This window comes from Cervus canadensis, chromosome 21, assembly GCF_019320065.1.
Source record: "Cervus canadensis isolate Bull #8, Minnesota chromosome 21, ASM1932006v1, whole genome shotgun sequence".
Taxonomy (NCBI): Eukaryota; Metazoa; Chordata; class Mammalia; order Artiodactyla; family Cervidae; genus Cervus; species Cervus canadensis.
In genome coordinates this window covers 9,390,623-9,414,114 of record NC_057406.1, presented here as the reverse complement: position 1 = coordinate 9,414,114, position 23,492 = coordinate 9,390,623, and the positions used below count along the sequence as shown (strand labels likewise).

The 23,492-nt window shown below is 37.7% G+C and overlaps 1 protein-coding gene across 5 annotated transcripts in view; it reads right to left on the bottom strand.

Moving 5' to 3' along the window:
• Positions 1 to 219: 219 nt before the first annotated feature.
• Positions 220 to 23,492, bottom strand: part of DMC1 (DNA meiotic recombinase 1) — a 43,244-nt gene continuing 19,971 nt past the window's right edge. For 3 of the 5 annotated variants that reach the window (XM_043441259.1, XM_043441262.1, XM_043441260.1), the window contains 3 exons: positions 23,365 to 23,425; positions 8,813 to 8,929; positions 2,771 to 3,139 (listed from right to left, as the gene is read on the bottom strand). In XM_043441259.1, coding sequence (XP_043297194.1) covers positions 3,070 to 3,139; positions 8,813 to 8,929; positions 23,365 to 23,425 — 248 coding nt within the window. In that variant the 3' untranslated portion in view covers positions 2,771 to 3,069. Of the gene's footprint in view, positions 1,198 to 2,770; positions 3,140 to 7,711; positions 7,831 to 8,812; positions 8,930 to 23,364; positions 23,426 to 23,492 lie in introns of those variants that run through there. The other 2 variants (XR_006264229.1, XM_043441261.1) reach the window with 2 other exon arrangements.

Sequence of the window (23,492 nt, the reverse complement as noted above, 5' to 3'; positions counted from 1 at the left end):
AGATCAGTCCTGAGTGTTCATTGGAGGGACTGATGTTGAAGCTGAAACTCCAAGACTTTGGCCACCTGATGTGGAGAGCTGACTCATTGGAAAAGACCCTGATGCTGGGAAAGATTGAGGGCAGGAGGAGAAGGGGATGACAGAGAATGAGATGGTTGGATGGTATCACTGACTCAGTGGACATAGGTTTGGGTGGACTCTGGGAGTTGGTGATGGACAGGGAGCCCTGGTGTGCTGTGCTTCATGGGGTCACAAAGAACCAGACACGACTGAGCAACTGAACTGAAGCCATCTAAGTTTGTGGTGCTTTATTATGGCAGCCTTAGCAAACTAATAGAAACTTACCCTCCCAGGTAAAGTCCCTAGTCTTTATTTGACACTTCTTCATTTGTATTCATGATACAAACATAATCTCCTCTCATAGGTTAAAGAACTTTGTCAAGTCACCTGTGACTCTGCCTTCTCTTCCTCTTTTTATATTCAGTCTCACACCAAATCTTCACTACCTTTTTGAACTGTTTATCCATTTCACTGCTACCACCCCAGGCCCATTCTTTATCACCTAACAATTGATTTATCATAACTGTTTCCTAAATTAGCTCCCTGATGCCAGTATTATTTCCCTTATCTGTTTTCCACATCTCTAAATTAATCTTCCAACTCTCCATGCCAACAGCCTCCAATCAGAGCGTACATGAAGCCTTTCCTTCTTTCCTCTATAAAGCCTTCCCATTCCTCTGCCTGCCTTTGCCTCTCTACCAAAAGCAAATTAAGGTCACAGACTCTTGCTGTAGCAACTCTGAATAAATAGCCTCTGTTCTCATTTGGTGGTTTTTGCTTGTTTCCACAGAATGAATAATCTATGGAGGAAAAAGGCATGCCTTTTCTAGTGGGATGTAAGTCTAGAGCTACAAGCAGCATTTTGGCTACTTACTATGTGGGGAGAGTCTGAGAAAGAACAATAGCAGCATGAAAATGAGCAAAGCAGGAGACGGAGGCAGAGAGAAATGTTCTGATGATTCTGTTAGACATCTTGGCTTCAGCCGTGGGTGGCTACGGTCATCAGCTCTACTTGTGGACTTCTCAGTCTCTTGAGCCAATGAATTCATGTCTTCCATTTGCTAGTTTGAGTTTCTGTGGCTTGCAATCAAAATAGTCCTGACCAGTAGCATCTCTTTTTTGAGTCTCTCTCTGCCCCTGGGAATAAGAAGCCAAAGCTATTTCTACAGTCAGATGGAGGAGGAAGACTGGAAAGACTTGATACTTTGGTCACTGGTGACAAATAGAACCTGGCCTAGAAAAGTTCAGTGGGCACTGTACAATCTGCTATGCTTTCCCAAAGTTGGGCCCCAAGGTTATGGGCTTTTTATTTTTAGTGCACATTCACATGCTTAGCTACTGTTCTCTAAAGCAGGACATAGAGGAGTGGTTGGATCCAGAGAGGTTTCCAGCCTTAGCCACGTGACACATTGAAACCAGCCTTTCCCACAGAACCGTAGTCCTTGTGTTTCCACCTCTATACCAATGGGTAAATTCTTCTTTTCTGGGGGTACTCAGTTTAACCCAGGAAATTTTCCTGAATTTCAAATCTTAATAGCTTTATTTCCTGTCCTACTAAGAAAACTCTGGTCTCCTAAACAGATTAGTACATTCCCTCTCCAAGGATTGGCATACCAAGGAATCTCTTGGAAATGCTGTTTTTATCAAGTAGTAAAACCTTCCCCTCCTCAGGAAAAAAGTGTGCATTTATATTTGCACACTAAAAAAAGGCCAAAAAGTGACTTTGCAAAAATATAAAATGACTTTAACTTATGCTTATTCAGAGAAGCAGCTTCTGATTTAAAAATAATAGTAAAATTAAAAATTTCTTACTTCCCAGTACTTCACACTATAAACAATTTCTGCTTGCCAAGTTGGTCTCTGTTCCTAAATCCTAGCTTTTATACCTCTGCATATGCTATCCCACAGCTTAACTGTTCCTCCCCCGCTTCTGGAATCACACAATCCAAAGTATTTTTTAATCATTTGCTCTCTCATTCTTTCATAAACATTAGGCGTTTCTTTTAACTAGTATATACATTCTTTTGAGGGCAGGAACCATACTTCTTTTGTAGATTGTTTAGACTTAACATTCACTTGGTGAGTGAAAGATTTAATGGATAATCAGATACCTTTTGTAACAAATGGTACTTTTAGCACTTGAATTCTCATACAAGTGGATGCAACGTAAGAAATTAAACCTTTCTGAGACCTATAAAGATTGTCAGTGTAAATATTATTACTGTTTTAATTTATAAGTATTTTTATTATACATACATTTTGAAAACCGGATTTTATTTTTAACACTTAGAAAAAACAATATTTTTACACATTTATAAAATTAGTATACAAAAATTTTACATTTCAATTAACCTTAGTATCTTAAAAAAGATTTTGAATTCTCTACCCAAAACTTAAAATATAAAAGTCACGCTATCTTGACCACCTAAAATTGTAAAGATTCTAATTACCTTTGCTTTTATCTTCCCAATAAGAAGTACATTTTTAAAAAATAATTTCAATTTGTCTAAAAGTCAAATGATTTAAAAATTTAGCTTAATTTAATGTTTCATTTCTGTTGCTGAAATTGTGAATGTATAGTTTGGTATCATAAATAAAAAAGCTTTTTTGTGTGTGTCTTGTAAACATTCCTCCCTCCTTTGTAAGTTTATTCACTTCTGTGTTCATGGGGAAGTTGCAGGAGAAGGGGACATTTCTGAGCTCTTAGACGTTCCATCTGCTTAGTGGCTCACTTTGGAAAGCTAAAGTGAGGTAATCCCTCCCTAACTAATTCTCAAAACGTTTATTCATTCATATACATATTTATATTCCTAAACTGACACATAATGTATAGTTATTATAAATCAGAGACTTTTAAAATAAATATGAGTTAATCTCTTTTGCTGACTTTCCATTAGTAACACATGAAAAAAAACCAAACTCTTACTTCAAGATCTGAAATTTAAGACTGCTTTTCCATTTCTTCAGCTCCTAATAAGCACTAAGAAGCAATCTGCATCAATTCGCCACCTACTCCTTGGCATCCCCAATTCCTCCAGCAGTTATTGCGAAGGTGGCTTCATTTTCAGGCATCTCAGGGCTAACAGAATACAAGGGAACAGAAGTTTATAAAAAGCTCTATTGCTATAAATACTGTATTCATGTCACAGGCATCATATTCCTATTAGTCTGAGTCTCCTGAGACATGTGAGTTGGTACAGCTAAATGTGGATTGCAGAATTTATCTACAAGTATTATCAACTGTCACAAACATTTATAGAATAGCTTCTATATAATAACTTCTAAGGTTCTGGATGTCAAGAAAAATTACCCTAAACTTGGAAATAGGCAACAGGGATAACTGGGTGTTCTTACAGTGCACTATCAGGCATTGTGCAGAAGACCGTTAGGGGTTTACTGATTCTAAATAGTATGTACCTCATACAGCTCAATAACAAAAAAACAAACCAACTGAAAAATGGGCAGAAGCCCTAAATAGACATTTCTCCAAAGAAAGCACATAGATGGCCAATAGGCACATGAAAATATGCTCATCATCGCTAATTATCAAAGAAATGCAAATCAAAACTACACTGAGGTACCATCTCACAGTGGTCGAAATGTCCATCATTAAAAAGTCTACAAACAACAAATGCTGGAGGGGATTTGGAGAAAAGGGTACCCTCCTACATTGTTGGTGGGAATGTACATTGGTACAGCCACTATGGAAAACAGTATGGAGGTTCCTTTTTTTTTTGGAGGTTCCTTGAAAAACTAAAAACAAAGTTGCCATATGATCCTGTAATCCCAATCCCAGGCATATATCCAGACAATATCATAATTCAAAAAGAGACACGCACCTCTATGTTCATAGCATTATTTATGATAGTCTAGACATGGAAACAACCCAATGTCTATTGACAAATGAATGTATGTATGTATATGTATATATATGTTTGTCGTATATATACTCACAATGGAATATTACTCACATAAAAAAATAAAATAATGCTATTTGCAGCAACATGGGTAGATTTAGAGATTATCATACTAAGCAAAATAAATCAAAAAGGGAAATACAAATAAGTACCATGATATCACTTATATGTGGAAACCAAAATAAGACACAAATGAACATACATATGAAACAAAACAGACGCACAGATAGAGAGAACAGACTTGTGGCTACCAAGGCAGGGTGGGGAAGGGAAGGATTGAGAGTTTGGGATTAACAGACGCAAACTATTATCTCTAAAATGGATAAACAACAAAGTTCTTCCTTATAGCACAGGAACTATATTCAGTATCCTGTGATGAACTATGATGGAAATGAATATGAAAAAGAATACATATATATGTATACCAGAATCACTTTTACAGCAGAAATGAATGTAATACTGTAAATCACCTATACTTCAATAAAAATTTTAAAAAACAATAAAATAAATGGGTGTGCATCTTTCCATGACTAATGTAGGGGAAAACCGTGAAAGACTTTGAAATAAACTAAAAGATTACTGAGTAGTCAGTGGAAAAACAGGTTGCCTAACACATCCTTCCAGGTTATACAAATCTATGAGGATTCCATGGTTTTCGTTGTCTTTGAGCTATTTTACAACTCCATGAGCTGCGGAAAATGATAAGTAATACAAATTGTTCTTGTCCACAGAAATGTAAATTATGTGAAGAGGAATGCAATTGATTATTGTCCTATGGATACTGACCCATTCTTATCAATTTAGAATTCATTTCAGCATTACTTATATGACTACATCTGTGTGTTAATTTGATTTTTCCTTTGATCTGGTTATAAAATCTTACTGGTTCCTGAGTTAAATATGATCTTTGACATTTTATATGATTTACAAGCTCTTTATTTTTTTACCCCTCATTACATGCTCTTTTAAATTTTACATTTTATTTTACAACTCTATAGGAGTAGAGATTTATTTGTAGAAAACCGATAGCAGTGCAAATTATTCTTATGATGCCAGTCTATAACAATGGAAATGAATTTCACTGTGTAGAGAAACAATAGGTTTCTCTCCAGTAGAAAAGGCAACTTCAAATGTTATAACTTATTGCCTGGTCGGATATTAACCAGTTTTGCATCTATTAGCAAATTTATTTCTTCATTGAATTGACCAACTACATAAATCTCTGTTCCTCAAATTATCCTTTAAATCAGTGGTTTCTTCATTAATTGAGATGAAGAAAATCTTTAACACATGTCCATCTTACGTTGATTTACACAAAGTGATGTTTTTAATTTTTTTAACTCTTTGAAAATCAGACTTTAGCAAGTACTAGACCCCACAGAATTTATAAAATTGAGACAGCCTTTACTCTCAAGATGGAGAAGGAAATGGCAATCCACTCTAGTATTCCTGCCTGGAGAATCCCAAGGACAAAGGAGCCTGGCAGGCTACAGTCCATGGGGTCGCAAAGAGTTGGACATGACTGAAGTGACTTAGAATGGATGTATGCATTACTCTCAAGAAGCCTAAAAGGTGAACTATGACATAACAAATATGCAAAGTAAGCTAAGTCCCTTGAAGTCAGTATATGTTATAGACTCTAAGGAAAGAAGAAGTTATGCAGGCTAGGTTACTCAGGAAAGGTTTCATAGATTATAAAGGACTTCATAGAGGCCTGTGAAGCAGAAATGGGGGTATTCCATTTCTAGCATGAATTAAGAATAGGGCCATTCATGTACTGCTCTGTAAAGGAAGTGTAGAGATGGGTTTTTATTCTGACTCAAGATGGGGAGCCATTGGGAGGGTTTTAAACAGAGGATAGATATGACCTGATTTGGTGTTATAAAGGATCATTCTGGTGTCTATGTTTAAAATAGACTTTAGAGGGGCAATGGTAACCTAACTACCTGGGACCTTGGTTTTCTCATGTGTTGTTATTGTTGTTTAGTCTCTGTGTCAAACTCTTTTGGGAATCCATGGACTATAGCTAGCCAGGCTTCTCTGTCCATGGGATTTCACAGGCAAGAATATTGGGAGTGGGTTGCCATTTCCTTCTCCAGGGGACCTTCCCAACCCAGGGATCAAACCTGTGTCTCCTGCACTGGCAGGCTGGTTCTTTACCAGTGAGCTATAAGGGAAGCCCTTCCTCATGTGTAAATGTGGATAATAATCTCCATTTGGCACAAGGCCTACCACATAGAACCCACTCAGTAAGTGTTAGCTAGCATTGCTATCATTTTTAGCTTCATGATCTTCTCTATCAAAATGTTTTTTCTAAAGTCAAGGAGAATTCTTCGTGAGAAATCTTTAGGAACCATAAAAAAGGAAGTACAAGCTGTACAGAAAACTATTTTGACATTTTAAGTTCTGATCTGGTTTTGCTATTTTTACTCAAATTTATGGATATTTGACATAATTAACTTCTATGGTAATTTTAATTATCCTTTGTTGAGTCTGCAGAACCCGAGTGTTCTCTTAGGACTGTAAAAACTGCAGGGGTTATTTGTTCCTAAAAGTTTAGAAGACTTGATTAAATATACAAATGACTGAACATGTAGACGGAGTTCATTCATCTGTTAATTCAACAAATAGTTACTGAGCTCTTACTAGATGCCAAGTACCATGCTAAGCTCTTGGGACATTAGTGAACCAGACTCAATCATTGTAGTGAAGGCAACGTACATGTAACGGGCTGATTATAATTCAGAGTGAAAAATGCTTGGGAAAGTTCTAAGCACAGCAATCTGTCCAAGATATAGACCAAGAAATTTTAGTAAAAAGATGAAACAATCCTACTCTCTACTTAATTCAACAAAGTTCATTTGTAACAAATTTCTAGAGATTGCTGAAACTCCACAAAACATGACACTTGCATATGTATCATACTCTACGAGTACCAGTGATGAAAAGTGATGAAATGGTCTGAATAAAAAACAGATAGAGGGACTTCCCTGGTGGTAGAGTGGATAAAAATCCACCTGCCAATACAGGGGACAAGAGTTCAATCCCTGGTCTGGGAATATTCATGCCACAGAGCAACTAAGCCTGTGCACCACAACTTCTGAGCCCATGCTCTAGGGCCTATGAACCGCAACTCCTGAAGCCCGAGCGCCCTACAGGCTGTGCTCCACTACAAGGGAGGACACCAAAATGAGAAGCCAGAGAACCATAACGAAGAGTGGCCCCTGCTTGCTTCAACTAGAGAAAGCCCGTGTGCAGCCAAAAAAAAAAAAAAAACCACCCAGATAGGGGAACTGATTATTTAATATTTATAATTACAATACATAATAAGCACTGTGATTCATAGCCAAAACCACATTAAGAGCTCATGTGATTTCTTTTGGCTGATTTTCTTCCTCCCTAGGGTTAAGAATTATTACAGATCTTTACCTTGTTGCCCAAGACTGGCTCATCAGTCAGTCACAAATATTGGCCTCTGTTCTGTCTGAGGCACTAAGAACACAGGCCTCCCTGTCCATCCCACTCCCGGAGTCCACCCAAACCCATGTCCATCGAGTCGGTGATGCCATCCAGCCATCTCATCCTCTGTCATCCCCTTCTCCTCCTGCCCCCAATCCCTCCCAGCATCAGGGTCCTTTCCAATGAGTCAACTCTTCGCATGAGGTGGCCAAAGTATTGGAGTTTCAGCTTCAGCGTCAGTCCTTCCAATGAACACGCAGGACTGATCTCCTTTAGAATGGACTGGTTGGATCTCCTTGCAGTCCAAGGGACTCTCCAACACGACAGTTCAAAAGCATCAATTTTTCGGCACTCAGCTTTCTTCACAGTCCATACATGCTACATACTTGCAAATCTTGAAAAGTTCCATAAAAATCTTTAGTCCTAGCCCCATGCCAGGCTCTTGTTTTGCAGTTCATCTCTAAATGGCCAAGATATTAGCTTTCTCACTCTAAAGATTGTTTTCTTACTCTCTGTTTATTGGCTTCAGGGGATCAAGGAGCTCTCTCAGGTCAGAGAGGGGCAAGAGCTGGAGCTGGAGTCCTGAAGCCCAGCAACCCTACCAGCTGGGCGACAGCATCCTAGGTGTTGAAGCCCAGCTCCAACCGCACCCCCATGCCCACCAGCCTCAGGTCTGAAACAAGTGCTCAGAACGAAGGGCTGCTTCTTCCAGCTCAGCCTTTCCAGACCCAGTCAAAGGTATTTCTACTGAGGAACAGTTGCAGGAAGGGTAAAGGTCCCCTCCCCGCCAACCCTTCAGAGATAACACAACAGATAGGCAAAAATGGGGGAGGTCCACAGAGAAGGGTCAGCAGTGCTCAGGAAGGGGTGAGCAATGCCCCCTCAATTCAAATCGCTTTAGGTTTACTACTGGTAAAATCTAAGCTTATAACTATTAATTAAATAAGTAAGTACTGTGAAAGAATATACGGTGTAACATAGAGTATTAGCCTAGACTGTAAGGGTCAGGGAAATGTTCCTTGAGGAAGCGCTGTTTAAATTGAAACCAGAAAAGAAAACTAGTAGAAAGAAGAACATCCCTATAACATGCTGTACTTTTCCTGCATTTACCTCACTTAAAGTGAAAATCAGTTATTTCATTATCTAGCTTTACTGTAACATTTGGAAGGTCAGGGACCAAGCCTATTTGTCAACAAAATCCCCGAATCCCTAGAACCTAGCACATATTAGGGACTTTCCAATGCATTTAATACTTTTTGAGAAGGAAATTCAAGCATGTAGGGTCTGCCCTTGGAATAATTATAGCCTCTAGGGAGAAGTAATTCTATGTAACATCATATGCACAAGAATCTGATTAAGAATAAAAAAATATTTACCTGTCATAAATCTTGGCAATTCTCAGCTCTCCTCTTCCTTTTCGCAAACTTATTCTTGTTGTTGAAGCATGAGCCAGAATGTGTCCCCCAATGGGTTTTTTGGGGTCTGCTTGAAAACTGAATTAACAGAACACTTTTCAGGTTTCATCATATGGACTATATACAAAAATACCTGCAATTACAAGGCAACTTTTCTATGGAGAATGGCAAGGGATAAATAAGAAATAAGAAATTCCCAACCCTTCTGCATGATGCTCTGATGTAAATGAGAGCAGATTGAGAACCTCTTTCTTGCTCATTAACTGTACACTGGAAGCCTTCAATGTTGTACGGTTCTGAATTTGAGAAGAGTTTCAGAAATATATTTACTGACATCATCTAAAGTTTATTCTAAAGTAGGAGACAGGAAAGGTAAGCTCTTACTATGATCATATGGAATCAAAAATAAATTATGATTACAAGGTCATTACAAATACTGACACTCTTGAGAGATAGATACACTTACTAGGGGATGAACACTCATTTCCAAAGAGAGATGATTTTGAATTAACTAAATGGGAAATAAATGCTACGATCTGCAAAAGTGCTAAGAAATCACATAGGAAAGATAACATGGGGATAAAATGTCCTAAAAATAACTCATAATGTAAGAGGTTATACTTAATTAAAACAAAGTACAACACAGCACAATAAATAGCCTTAGCTCTAGAGAATATCAAACCAATTCAAATTTTACTTGTTCCATCAAAGTGTTCAGGTTTCTGTGTAGAATTTCATGGGGAATTTATGGCTCTTGACTTTTCTTGTAAGTTACCAACACTTTAATAATTTAATAAAAGATATAAACTCTTCCCCAGAAAAATGCACAAATGTACACATACAAAAATTTTCATGTTAAGTTTAGGTGATTCATAGTTCCTTCCTGCTCTGGTGTGGACAGGTATTAACAATAACAGTAACAACCAAGATTTATTGAGTCCTTACTATGTGGCAGACACTCTTCTAGCTCATCTAATTATTTCCCTTTGCTGGGATTCCATATTTAGTAAATAATTTTGGATTAAAATTTGGATTCTGCCTACAGAGTACAAGGTCTGTAGGTCTGCCCACAAAGAGAGAACACCCTGGTCATAAGAACCTCAAATGAAGTTACATATTTCTTTATCAGTAAACTGGCCCTCTGATCTTTCACTGAGTCTCATAAGTTTGATTAATGTGAATCTGCCCCTAAGAAATGGATTTGTTCTCAGTGGATGACCAAATCAATACTCTGTAAGGGTAAGGGCCCTGAACTCTGGTCAATTCAACAGGGTGATTGACACATCCTTCCAAAGCTTATCAAATGACAGCATGCGAACCTTTCCCCTGGCATATACAGCTTTAATATTCTATGTGGCATAAGAGATTTAGAGTTAGTTCAAATTTTGGCTTACCAGATAGCCATATGACCTCAGGAAACTTGTTATTCATTCTCAATGTCTGTTTCTTGATTTTAAATGGAGAATAATAACTGTACATAACTGGTACAGTAGTTGTAAGAATAAAATGAAATAATTTAGATAAGGCAGTAACCCAGTAACTGAAATTATTATCTGCTTTCCTAATCCTGACACTCTATCTATGTTACCTTGGGCTAATTATTTACCTTTATGAATCTGTTTCTTCAACTGTAAAATGGGAACCAAAAAAGCCTCTTACTTTTTAGTGCAGTTGTGAAGAGTCAAGACATATTCAAGACTCAAGACAACTCATGAGGAGCCTACTACATGCCAGGAACAGTGCCAGATCATTTATAAAGCATTAATTCTACATTTCCAGTGATCTTGGCACGCAAAAGACACTCAGTAAATGGAGACTATTATTATTTTTTTTTTAAATTTTTTTATTAGTTGGAGGCTAATTACTTCACAACATTTCAGTGGGTTTTGTCATACATTGATATGAATCAGCCATAGATTTACACTTATTCCCCATCCCGATCCCCCCTCCCATCTCCCCCTCCACCCGACTCCTCTGGGTCTTCCCAGTGCACCAGGCCGGAGCACCTGTCTCATGCATCCCACCTGGGCCGGTGATCTGTTTCACCATAGATAGTATACATGCTGTTCTTTTGAAACATCCCACCCTCACCCTCTCCCACAGAATTCACAAGTCTGTTCTGTATCTCTGTGTCTCCTTTTCTGTTTTGCATATAGGGTTATCGTTACCATCTTTCTAAATTCCATATATATGTGTTAGTATGCTGTAATGTTCTTTATCTTTCTGGCTTACTTCACTCTGTATAAGGGGCTCCAGTTTCATCCATCTCATTAGGACTGGTTCAAATAAATTCTTTTTGACGGCTGAGTAAAATTCCATGGTGTATATGTACCACAGCTTCCTTATCCATTCATCTGCTGATGGGCATCTAGGTTGCTTCCATGTCCTGGCTATTATAAACAGTGCTGCGATGAACATTGGGGTGCACGTGTCTCTTTCAGATCTGGTTTCCTCAGTGTGTATGCCCAGAAGTGGTATTGCTGGGTCATATGGCAGTTCTATTTCCAGTTTTTTAAGAAATCTCCACACTGTTCTCCATAGTGGCTGTACTAGTTTGCATTCCCACCAACAGTGTAAGAGGGTTCCCTTTTCTCCACACCCTCTCCAGCATTTATTGCTTGTAGACTTTGGATAGCAGCCATCCTGACTGGCGTGTAATGGTACCTCATTGTGGTTTTGATTTGCATTTCTCTGATAATGAGTGATGTTGAGCATCTTTTCATGTGTTTGTTAGCCATCTGTATGTCTTCTTTGGAGAAATGTCTGTTTAGTTCTTTGGCCCATTTTTTGATTGGTCATTTATTTTTCTGGAATTGAGCTTCAGGAGTTGCTTGTATATTTTTGAGATTAATCCTTTGTCTGTTCTTCATTTGCTATTATTTTCTCCCAATCTGACGGCTGTCTTTTCACCTTGCTTATAGTTTCCTTTGTTGTGCAAAAGCTTTTAAGTTTCATTAGGTCCCATTTGTTTAGTTTTGCTTTTATTTCCAATATTCTGGGAGGTGGGTCATAGAGGATCTTGCTGTGATTTATGTCGGAGAGTGTTTGCCTATGTTCTCCTCTAGGAGTTTTATAGTTTCTGGTCTTACATTTAGATCTTTAATCCATTTTGAGTTTATTTTTGTGTATGGTGTTAGAAAGTGTTCTAGTTTCATTCTTTTACAAGTGGTTGACCAGTTTTCCCAGCACCACTTGTTAAAGAGGTTGTCTTTTTTTCCATTGTATATCCTTGCCTCCTTTGTCAAAGATAAGGTGTCCATAGGTTCGTGGATTTATCTCTGGGCTTTCTATTCTGTTCCATTGATCTATATTTCTGTCTTTGTGCCAGTACCATACTGTCTTGATGACTGTGGCTTTGTAGTAGAGTCTGAAGTCAGGCAGGTTGATTCCTCCAGTTCCATTCTTCTTTCTCAAGATTACTTTGGCTATTCGAGGTTTTTTGTATTTCCATACAAATTGTGAAATTCTTTGGTCTAGTTCTGTGAAAAATACCGTTGGTAGCTTGATAGGGATTGCATTGAATCTATAGATTGCTTTGGGTAGAATAGCCATTTTGACAATATTGATTCTTCCAATCCATGAACACGGTATGTTTCTCCATCTGTTTGTGTCCTCTTTGATTTCTTTCATCAGTGTTTTATAGTTTTCTATGTATAGGTCTTTTGTTTCTTTAGGTAGATATACTCCTAAGTATTTTATTCTTTTTGTTGCAATGGTGAATGGTATTGTTTCCTTAATTTCTCTTCTGTTTTTTTTCATTGTTAGTATATAGGAATGCAAGGGATTTCTGTGTGTTAATTTTATATCCTGCAACTTTACTATATTCATTGATTAGTTCTAGTAATTTTCTGGTAGAGTCTTTAGGGTTTTTCTATGTAGAGGATCATGTCATCTGCAAACAGTGAGAGTTTCACTTCTTCTTTTCCTATCTGGATTCCTTTTACTTCTTTTTCTGCTCTGATTGCTGTGGCCAAAACTTCCAACACTATGTTGAACAGTAGTGGTGAGAGTGGGCACCCTTGTCTTGTTCCTGATTTCAGGGGAAATGCTTTCAATTTTTCACCATTGAGGGTGATGCTTGCTGTGGGTTTGTCATATATAGCTTTTATTATGTTGAGGTATGTTCCTTCTATTCCTGCTTTTCGGAGAGTTTTAATCATAAATGAGTGTTGAATTTTGTCAAAGGCTTTCTCTGCATCTATTGAGATAATCATATGGTTTTTATCTTTCAATTTGTTAATGTGGTGTATTACATTGATTGATTTGCGGATATTAAAGAATCCTTGCATTCCTGGGATAAAGCCCACTTGGTCATGGTGTATGATTTTTTTAAATATGTTGTTGGATTCTGTTTGCTAGAATTTTGTTAAGGATTTTTGCATCTATGTTCATCAGTGATATTGGCCTGTAGTTTTCTTTTTTTGTGGCATCTTTGTCAGGTTTTGGAATTAGGGTGATGGTGGCCTCATAGAATGAGTTTGGAAGTTTACCTTCTTCTGCAATTTTCTGGAAGAGTTTGAGTAAGGTAGGTGTTAGCTCTTCTCTAAATTTTTGGTAGAATTCAGCTGTGAAGCCATCTGGTCCTGGGCTTTGTTTGCTGGAAGATTTTTGATTACAGTTTCGATTTCCTTGCCTGTGATGGGTCTATTAAGATCTTCTATTTCTTCCTGGTTCAGTTTTGGAAAGTTATACTTTTCTAAGAATTTGTCCATTTCATCCAAGTTGTCCATTTTATTGGCATAGAGCTGCTGGTAGTAGTCTCTTATGATCCTTTGTATTTCAGTGTTGTCTGTTGTGATCTCTCCATTTTCATTTCTAATTTTGTTAATTTGGTTCTTCTCTCTTTGTTTCTTAATGAGTCTTGCTAATGGTTTGTCAATTTTGTTTATTTTTTCAAAAAACCAGCTTTTAGCTTTGTTGATTTTTGCTATGGTCTCTTTAGTTTCTATTGCATTTATTTCTGCCTTAATTTTTAAGATTTCTTTCCTTCTGCTAACCCTGGGGTTCTTCATTTCTTCCTTCTCTAATTGCTTTAGGTGTAGAGTTAGGTTATTTATTTGGCTTTTTTCTTGTTTCTTGATGTAAGCCTGTAATGCTATGAACCTTCCCCTTAGCACTGCTTTTACAGTGTCCCATAGGTTTTGGGTTGTTGTGTTTTCATTTTCATTCATTTCTATACATATTTTGATTTCTTTTTTGATTTCTTCTATGATTTGTTGGTTATTCAGAAGCGTGTTATTTAGCCTCCATATGTTTGAATTTTTAACAATTTTTTTCCTGTAATTGAGATCTAATCTTACTGCACTGTGGTCAGAAAAGATGACTGGAATGATTTCAATTTTTTTGAATTTTCCAAGACTAGATTTATGGCCCAGGATGTGATCTATTCTGGAGAAGGTTCCGTGTGCACTTGAGAAAAAGGTGAAGTTGCTTGTTTTGGGGTGAAATGTCCTATAGATATCAATTAGGTCTAGCTGGTCCATTGTGTCATTTAAAGTTTGTGTTTCCTTGTTAATTTTCTGTTTAGTTGATCTATCCATAGTTGTGAGTGGGGTATTAAAGTCTCCCACTATTATTGTGTTACTATTAATTTCCTCTTTCATACTCGTTAGTGTTTGCCGTACATATTGCGGTGCTCCTATGTTGGGTGCATATATATTTATAATTGTTATATCTTCTTCTTGGATTGATCCTTTGATCATTATGTAGTGTCCTTCTTTGTCTCTTTTCACAGCTTTTATTTGAAAGTCTATTTTATCTGATATGAGTATTGCGACTCCTGCTTTCTTTTGGTCTCCATTTGCATGAAATATTTTTTTCCAGCCCTTCACTTTTAGTCTGTATGTGTCTCTTGTTTTGAGGTGGGTCTCTTGTAGACAGCATATATGGGGGTCTTGTTTTTGTATCCATTCAGCCAATCTTTGTCTTTTGGTTGGGGCATTCAACCCATTTACATTTAAGGTAATTATTGATAGGTGTGGTCCCGTTGCCATTTACTTTGTTGTTTTGGGTTCACGTTTATACAACCTTTCTGCATTTCCTGTCTAGAGAAGATCCTTTAGCATTTGTTGAAGAGCTGGTTTGGTGGTGCTGAATTCTCTCAGCTTTTGCTTATCTGTAAAGCTTTTGAGTTCTCCTTCATATCTGAATGAGATCCTTGCTGGATACAGTAATCTAGGTTGTAGGTTATTCTCTTTCATTACTTTCAGGACGTCCTGCCATTCCCTTCTGGCCTGGAGGGTTTCTATTGATAGGTCAGCTGTTATCCTTATGGGAATCCCTTTGTGTGTTATTTGTTGTTTTTCCCTTGCTGCTTTTAATATTTGTTCTTTGTGTTTGATCTTTGTTAGTTTGATTAATATGTGTCTTGGGGTGTTTCGCCTTGGGTTTATCCTGTTTGGGACTCTCTGGGTTTCTTGGACTTGGGTGGCTATTTCCTTCCCCATTTTAGGGAAGTTTTCAGCTATTATCTCCTCGAGTATTTTCTCATGGCCTTTCTTTTTGTCTTCTTCTTCTGGAACTCCTATGATTCGAATGTTGGGGCGTTTCACAGTGTCCCAGAGGTCCCTGAGGTTGTCCTCATTTCTTTTGATCCTTTTTTCTTTTTTCCTCTCTGCTTCATTTATTTCCACCATTTTATCTTCTACCTCACTTATCCTATCTTCTGCCTCCGTTATTCTACTCTTGGTTCCCTCCAAAGTGTTTTTGATCTCATTCATTGCATTGTTCATTTTTAATTGACTCTTTTTTATTTCTTCTAGGTCTTTATTAAACAATTCTTGTATCTTTTCAATCTTTGTCTCCAGGCTATTTATCTGTAACTCCATTTTGTTTTCAAGATTTTGGATCATTTTTATTATCATTATTCTAAATTCTTTTTCAGGTAGATTCCCTATCTCCTCCTCTTTTGTTTGACTTGGTGGGCATTTTTCATGTTCCTTTACCTGTTGGGTATTTCTTTGCCTTTTCATCTTGTTTAGATTGCTGTGTCTGGAGTGGACTTTCTGTATTCTGGAGGTCTGTGGTTCCTTTTTATTGTGGAGGATTTACCCAGTGGGTGGGGTTAGACGATTGGCTTGTCAAGGTTTCCCGGTTAGGGAAGCTTGCGTCAGTGTACTGGTGCGTGGAACTTGATTTCTTCTTTTTGGAGAGCAATGGAGTGCCCAGTAATGAGTTTTGAGATGGGTCTATGTGTTAGGTGTCACCTTGGGCAGCCTGTATGTTGACATTCGGGGCTATGTTCCTGTGTTGCTGGAGAATTTGCGTGGTATGTCTTGCTCTAAAACTTACTGGCTCTTGGGTGGTGGTTGGTTTCAGTGTAGGTATGGAGGCTTTTGGACGGTCACTTATTGCTTAAAGTTCCATGTAGTCAGGAGTTTTCTGGTGTTCTCAGGTTTTGGGCTTAAGTTTCCTGCCTCTGGATTTCAGTTTTATTCTTCCTGTAGTCTCAGGACTTCTCCAACTATACAGCACTGATAATAAAACTTCTAGGTTAATGGCGAAAAGATTCTCCCCTGTTAGGGACACCCAGAGAGGTTCACAGAGTTACATGAACAGGAGAAAAGGGAGGAGGGAGATAGAGATGAGCAGGAGGAGAAAAAGGGGGACTCAAGAGGAGAGAGACAGATCTACGCAGCTGTCTGTTCCCAGAGTGTTCTCCGTATCTCAGACACCTACAAGGATTCACAGAATTGGATTGGGAAGAGAAGGGGAAAGGAGGAAATAGAGGTGTTCTGAGGTAGAAAACAGAGAGTCAAGATTGGGAGAGAATAATCTTCGGTTTAAAGATAGGGCTTCTCTTTTTTTTTTGGTAAGGTTATAGTGTAGTGAAAATGAAAATGAAGAGTAGTAGAGGAGTACTAGAGGACTTTAAAAGAAATAAGAGAAAAAGAAAAATAGAAAATAAAAGAGAACACGGAAAGGAAAAAAAAGAAGAAAAAAGAAAAAAAAAAGAAAAAGAAAAAAAAGAAAAAAAAACAAAAAAAAAGAAAGAAAGAAAAAAAAAATTTTTTTTTTCCCCTAATTAAAAAAATCGTAAAAATCTATGTAAATGAAAGTTAAGGAGTAATGGGGGAGTAATAGGGAATTTTAAAGGAAAATAAAAGAGAAAAAATAAAAAATGGAGACTATTATTATTTAACTAAATGATTCCGTTAAGAGTCACTCTTTCAGTTCAGTTCAGTTCAGTCACTCAGTCATGTCTCTTTGCGACCCCATGAAGCACAGCATGCCAGGTCTCCCTGTCCATCACCAACTCCTGGAGTCCACCCAAACCCACGTCCATTGTGTCGGTGATGCCATCCAGCCATCTCATCCTTCATCGTCCCCTTCTCCTGCACTCAATCTTTCTCAGCATCAGGGTCTTTTCAAATGAGTCAGCTCTTCGCATCAGGTGGCCAAAGTATTGGAGTTTCAGCTTCAACATCAGTCCCTCCAAGGAACACCCAGGACTGGTCTCCTTTAGGATGGACTGGTTGGATCTCCTTACAGTCCAAGGGACTCTCAAGAGTCTTCCCCAACATCCCAGTTCAAAAGCATCAATTCTTTGGCGCTCAGCTTTCTTTATAGTCCAACTCTCACATCCATACATGACCACTGGAAAAACCATAGCCTTGACTAGACGGACCTTTGTTGGCAAAGGTCTCTGCTTTTTAATATGCTGTCTAGGTTGGTCATAACTTTCCTTCCAAGGAGCAAGCATCTTTTAATTTCACGGCTGCAATCACCATCCGCAGTGATTTGGGATCCCAGAAAAATTTCTTGATTTACACCTCACTGAAAGAGTGATCAAATCTGAAATCAAGAAATTTTTCTTCAAGTTTCTTTGAACTTCTTGAGTGTTCTAGCAATTATAAACATGTCTTGAGGTAAAGTGCAAGAAGGTATAATACCATTCCACATTCATTTAGAGAGCTTTAATTTACTTCTATTTCTGACCAAGAGAAAACAGCTTCAGAAAGCCACCCACATCCTTCCTTTAGCCTATTCTCTTATTTCCCCTTCTATATTGTCTTTTCTTCTTTTCTCCCTTTCTCAGGGGATGGGGGAGTATGATGAGAAGGAGGAAGAGACAGGGGTAGATATTAGGAATAGAGAGGCCAAGAAAAATTGTTTCATTTATCCTGCTTTGGTTGAACAGGATACAGCATGTTATATTGTTGATGGCAAAACAGAGAATCTCCTGATCTTTCAACTTCAAATCAGGATGCAGGAAGCATAAGATTATGGTGATGGTAGGGCAGGTGGTATTTTTCTGGGATGAAATAAGAAAAATAGCACAGTGAGACTAAAAGAGCATCAGCGTTGCAGTTAGATACCTAGGTTTAAATTCTGTCTCCTGTTTTTTTAACTGTGTGATTGACCAAGTAGGCACGCTAAGCCTCGGTTTCCTCCTTTATAAATTAGGAATAACAATAGTGTCTACCTCAAATACTGGCTGGAGTGGAGACCTTGAGGGGTCCGGGCAAGGGCGAACGTGAGAGAAAACTGGTACTCCTGGTACTTTTGACTTGCTAAGGAGCAAGCTTAAAGATGGAATTTTTTAGAAGGGGTCCATTGAGAGACTGAATGAACATGTCCGAAAGTGAGGAGGATGTTTTGAGATTGGAGGAAGATAAAGAGAGAAGAGTACTGCCAAAAGAGCGGAATTTGGGCAAAAAAAAGGATGCGGGTGGACAGGGAGGTGGGAGAGGGGATCGGGATGGGGAATACATGTAAATCTATGGCTGATTCATGTCAATGTATGACAAAAACCACTACAATACTATAAAGTAGTTAGCCTCTAACTAATAAAAATAAATTTAAAAAAAAGGATGGCTTTAAAAAATACAGTATGGGTAAGATGTTTTGTTAAATAACCCCACCATTTCCTCTCAAACTATGCAGAAAAATCTACACATTTAAAAAAGTTTTGAAGACAGAATTCTGGGTTTTGGGGGGTGAGATAGGGAGAGATGTGGCAATATTCTGAGACTGGCTTCATAGAATATGGAGATCTAGGAGGTGAGCTAGGGCTTCCTTGGTAGCTCAGCTGGTAAAGAATCCACCTATAATGCAGGAGACCCCGGTTCAATTCCTGGGTCGGGAAGATCCCTTGGAGAAGGGATAGGCTACCCACTCCAGTATTCTTGGGCTTCCCCAGTGGCTCAGACAGTATCCGTCTGTAGTGCAGGAGACCTGGGTTTGAACCCTGGGTTGGGAAGATCCCCTGGGGAAGGGCATGGCAACCCACGCCAGTATTCATGCCTGGAGAACCCCCATGGACAGAGGAGCCTGGTGGGCCACAGTCCATGGGGTAGCAAAGAGTCGGACACGACTGAGGGATTAAGCACAGCACAGCAGGCAAGCTCTGAAGGGGTGATATGAGAATCAGATGAGATGATAAGTGAAAGCATTTGGCACATGGTAAGCAACCAATAAATATAAGTGCTCTTAATTTTGAGGGAGAGGAAAGTAAAATTCAAATAATTTAAATGCTTCACAAGGTCAGCATGCTAGTGATCTTGGCTTAATGTTTTTTCTCTGCCTCTTCAGTTCTGTTCAGTTGCTCAGTCGTATCCGACTCTTTGCAACCCCATGAACTGCAGCACACCAGGCCTCCCTGTCCATCACCAACTCCTGGAGTCCACCCAAACCCATGTCCATTGAGTTGGTGATGCCATCCAACCATCTCATCCTCTGTCATCCCCTTCTCCTCCTGCCCTCAATCATTTATACTAATGATGTAGAATCAGTAAGTGACATCCTTAAAGAATAAACTGCACACGTACAGGACTGCAAACATTCTAAGATGACTTTTTGTTTTAGGGAAACAAATACACAAATGAAGTAGGGGGACATCAAGGTCTTATTTGTTGCTTATCTGATTATTTGCTGTGGTATGGAGCTTCACAGGCTGATACTTTGACTATTTCCAGGCCTTTATCAACTGGATCATTCTAGTCCTAAAATCTGTATCTGTGAGCCTTATCTAGGAATTACTGCTCTGCTGTATCATATGGCAGCTCTTCGCCTCTATAATTTTGTTCCTTTTTAAATTGATGTGCCATCGAGTACAATGCATGGGATATAAGCCTCAATTATTGTCAGTGTACTTGGGGACTCATACCAATTATAATGATATTTCTCTGACAGGCTCCAGGAGAGCTGCAGTTTGGAGTTCCTTTAATACTGAGAAACAAAGATATTTTCTTTATGGAAAGTATTCTAATAGTATTTGGAGTTCTTTAGTTTAAAATTTCTTTTTTAATTTAGTTGTGGCAACTTATGTGCTTTACAGCACATGCATTTAATTTATATCGTCATAATATTAATACATTTTAGAATATACTAATTATAGTGAAACTTGTTCCTGTATAACCTGGCCAGGTGGAAGAGATGCTATTTCAAAGCAGATTCACCAAGCAAAAATATTAGCCTTTGTTACTTTGTTTAGCTCTTTACCCAGCTTCCTTCATTATAAATCTCCTCTGCTCTCTGACTCTTCAATTATTTCCTTTCTGTCACCTCTCTATTTTTCTCTTACTGGAGTCAATTCAAAATGATTTGATTCTCTTCGAAACTTTTTACAAATATAAGAAAAAGAATTCTATTTGACCTAATTTCCACAGACTTCTTTTGCCTTCTAACTCTAGATCGACAGTTTTGGCCTCTTCAATGTTCCCTCCCAACACCTGAAGAAAGAACATTGCTCCTTAACTTGTACTGTTTTATTTGAATGCAACCCACTTCCTCCCTCTGAGCCAATGAGTCATTTTCTCTTTTTAAAGTGAGCCTTAAAAATCTTCCATTTCTCTTCAGCTTAAAATTATTCTTTTGAAAAGTACTTCATGTCCTGTGTATGAAAGACACCATATAAAACAGAGACTGCCCTAACCACTCAAGGACTACAGACTTTGCATGACCTATCAAGACTTTAAAATTTAAATTAAATGGACATCATGTATTTTCTTTTTCCCTAACGGAGGCAAGGCACACAGTCTCCTTTGTTCACTACTGAATTCCCAGAATCTTGTTACATAGTATATTTTCAATAAATATATATTGAATGAATTAATGATTTCTCTCTCCCCAGTCATTTTAACGTGCTTGAACTTTCCTGGTGGTCCAGTGGTTAGGACTCCACTCATCCACTGCAGGGGGCTCAGGTCAGTCCCTCGTTAGGGAGCCAAGACCCTGAATGCCTCAAAGTGAGGCCAAAAAAAATGACCAAACCAAAAAAAAAAAATTTGCTTAAAAACTTCTGTGTAGTTAAAACTTTTCACATTGGAATCTTTTGTAATTAAGTAGAAAATATTCATAAAATGGTACTGAAAAGTGAGAGCTATATCAAACTGCAAAAGATGCAGCAATACTCTTACGACGAGTTCAGAAAATGCCTAAAGAGAGATACATTCATTTCAGAACAATTTTCAGAATTTACAATATTATATCAAGTATCTTCTAACATATATGTCAATGATTGATTTATCTGCTAACAAATGACATACTGACTCAGTTTTAAAGTAACAGAACTTTGTATTGCAGCCATCACAGTAATAATTGATTTAAACAAGAATCTCCAATAGGGACTTCTCTGGTGGTCCAGTGATTAGGACTCTGTGCTCTTAACTCAGGGAGCCTGGGTTTGAGCTCTGATTAGGGAACTAGATCCCATATGTTGCAACTAAGAGCTCATATGCCCGATGAAGATGGAAGATCTTGTGTGCCTCAACTAAGACCCAGTGCAGCCAATAAATCAATAAATAATTAAAAACAAAAGAATCTCCAATGGATGCTAAAATCAATGGGTGCAGAACATGATACTTGCATAAGTTTCAAAGTATCACCCCAGAAATTACTTATTAATTACCAAGGGGAAAAGGTTTTTTACAATGGAGAAATCTTGTGAACACCATCTTAATCACATGATCAAACTGAACATCAGTAATAATGGGACAAACTGAAAGAGTGTGCCTCTTGATATGATATATGGAAAAGGTCATAACATCACGTATATAGTTTTCCTGCCAAATGTGTTTAACGTTTTAAATAATGAGAAAAAATAAACTCCACATTGAGAGACATTCTGAAAAACAACTGGCCTGTGCTCTTCGAAAATGTCACATGCTCCAAATGCAGGCAGCATGGACTTGATGATCCCGTGTGCAACAAAAACATCAATGTCACAAAAATCAAACAAAGGTTGAGGAGCTGTTCTGATTAATGAAAACTAAAGAGACATGACAAGTACATGGAATGCATGTTCCTTAATTGATCCTGAATCAAAAACAAAACAAGAAATCTGTCAAACTACAAAGGATATTATTGAAGCAACTGGAGACACTTGAATATAACCATATATTAGATAACTAGTACGCCAGTATTAAATTAGCAACCTGACTATGCTAATTATGTTGTAGCTATGTACGGGAATGTTCTTCTTAGAAGAGATAGGCTGAAGTTTAAGAAGTGAGGTGTCATGATGTCTGCAAATAATTCTCAATAATTCAAGGAAAAAAACTCTCAAAGGGTTCACAAAACATATACATACATATATAAGCCTGTGGACATATGTAGTATATAGAGAGATTTTACATACACATGCACACACACACATAGAAAAAATATGACAAAATGTTAACAGCTAATGAACCTAGGCAAATATTATTTGTGTATTCATTGTGCTAGTCTTTCAACTTTTCTCTGGCTAAAAATAATTATAAATAAAAAGTCATTGAAAAGATCTTTAAAAAAGCAATACATAGATTCAGGGTTATTTTGATTGCTTATCCAGATACACAGTGCTCAAAATTTTTGATGGTGGCAACTAACCTTTCTTAGAATTCTCTGTTTCGCTAGCCTACTTTCACTCTCCTTATCCTTCTATTCATTGCCATCTTTCAAGAAGAGGCATCAATATGTTATGTTATGTGCCCAATTACTTCAACAAAAAACAAATTATTTCTAGCATGGACTAGCATGAACCGAAATTCTGTTTCTTCAAATAGGAGACTTCTCTCATAGGACATCTTACAAATATATCCCATGTATATCCTGTAGAGAGCCTGCTTTTTTGTTTTAAGGCTAACAGCTTATCGGTGCGACAAAAACCATTCATGTATCTTTGGTGACAGAAGTCTCCACATCACTTCCTACACATAATAAATGTCACCTCCCCTCCCCGTAAGAAACCATTCATGTATCTTGTATATAAGTTTTTATTTCCAAGATTTTTTCTTATTGTTCTCCAATATCCTTTAGACAAAAAAGAACCCCAAATATCTCTGAAAATAGTTAAAATATTGCTTTGTTTTATAAAGAACTAGAGACAAACAGATCTGGATAACAAATAAGTGATATTTGCAATTATGAAGTAATATGCACTGTGAAAAACATGATTTGTGACAGATTTGTGCCCATGTCAAGACTGATCATTTTGGAATTATTTCCTATTCTACACTCTACTTTTTTTCCACTCTAACCCTTTTGATACTAACTTTTGTGAAATACAAAAGCAGAATATTGGGGCTTACGTCATGGTTGCTCCTGGGTCAGCAGTCATTTGATTGGTCACAAACACAGCTACATTATATTCTGCATCAAGAAATAAAATTAAGAAACTAAGAGAATGGCAATATAAATATTAAAAGTTCATTGTTTA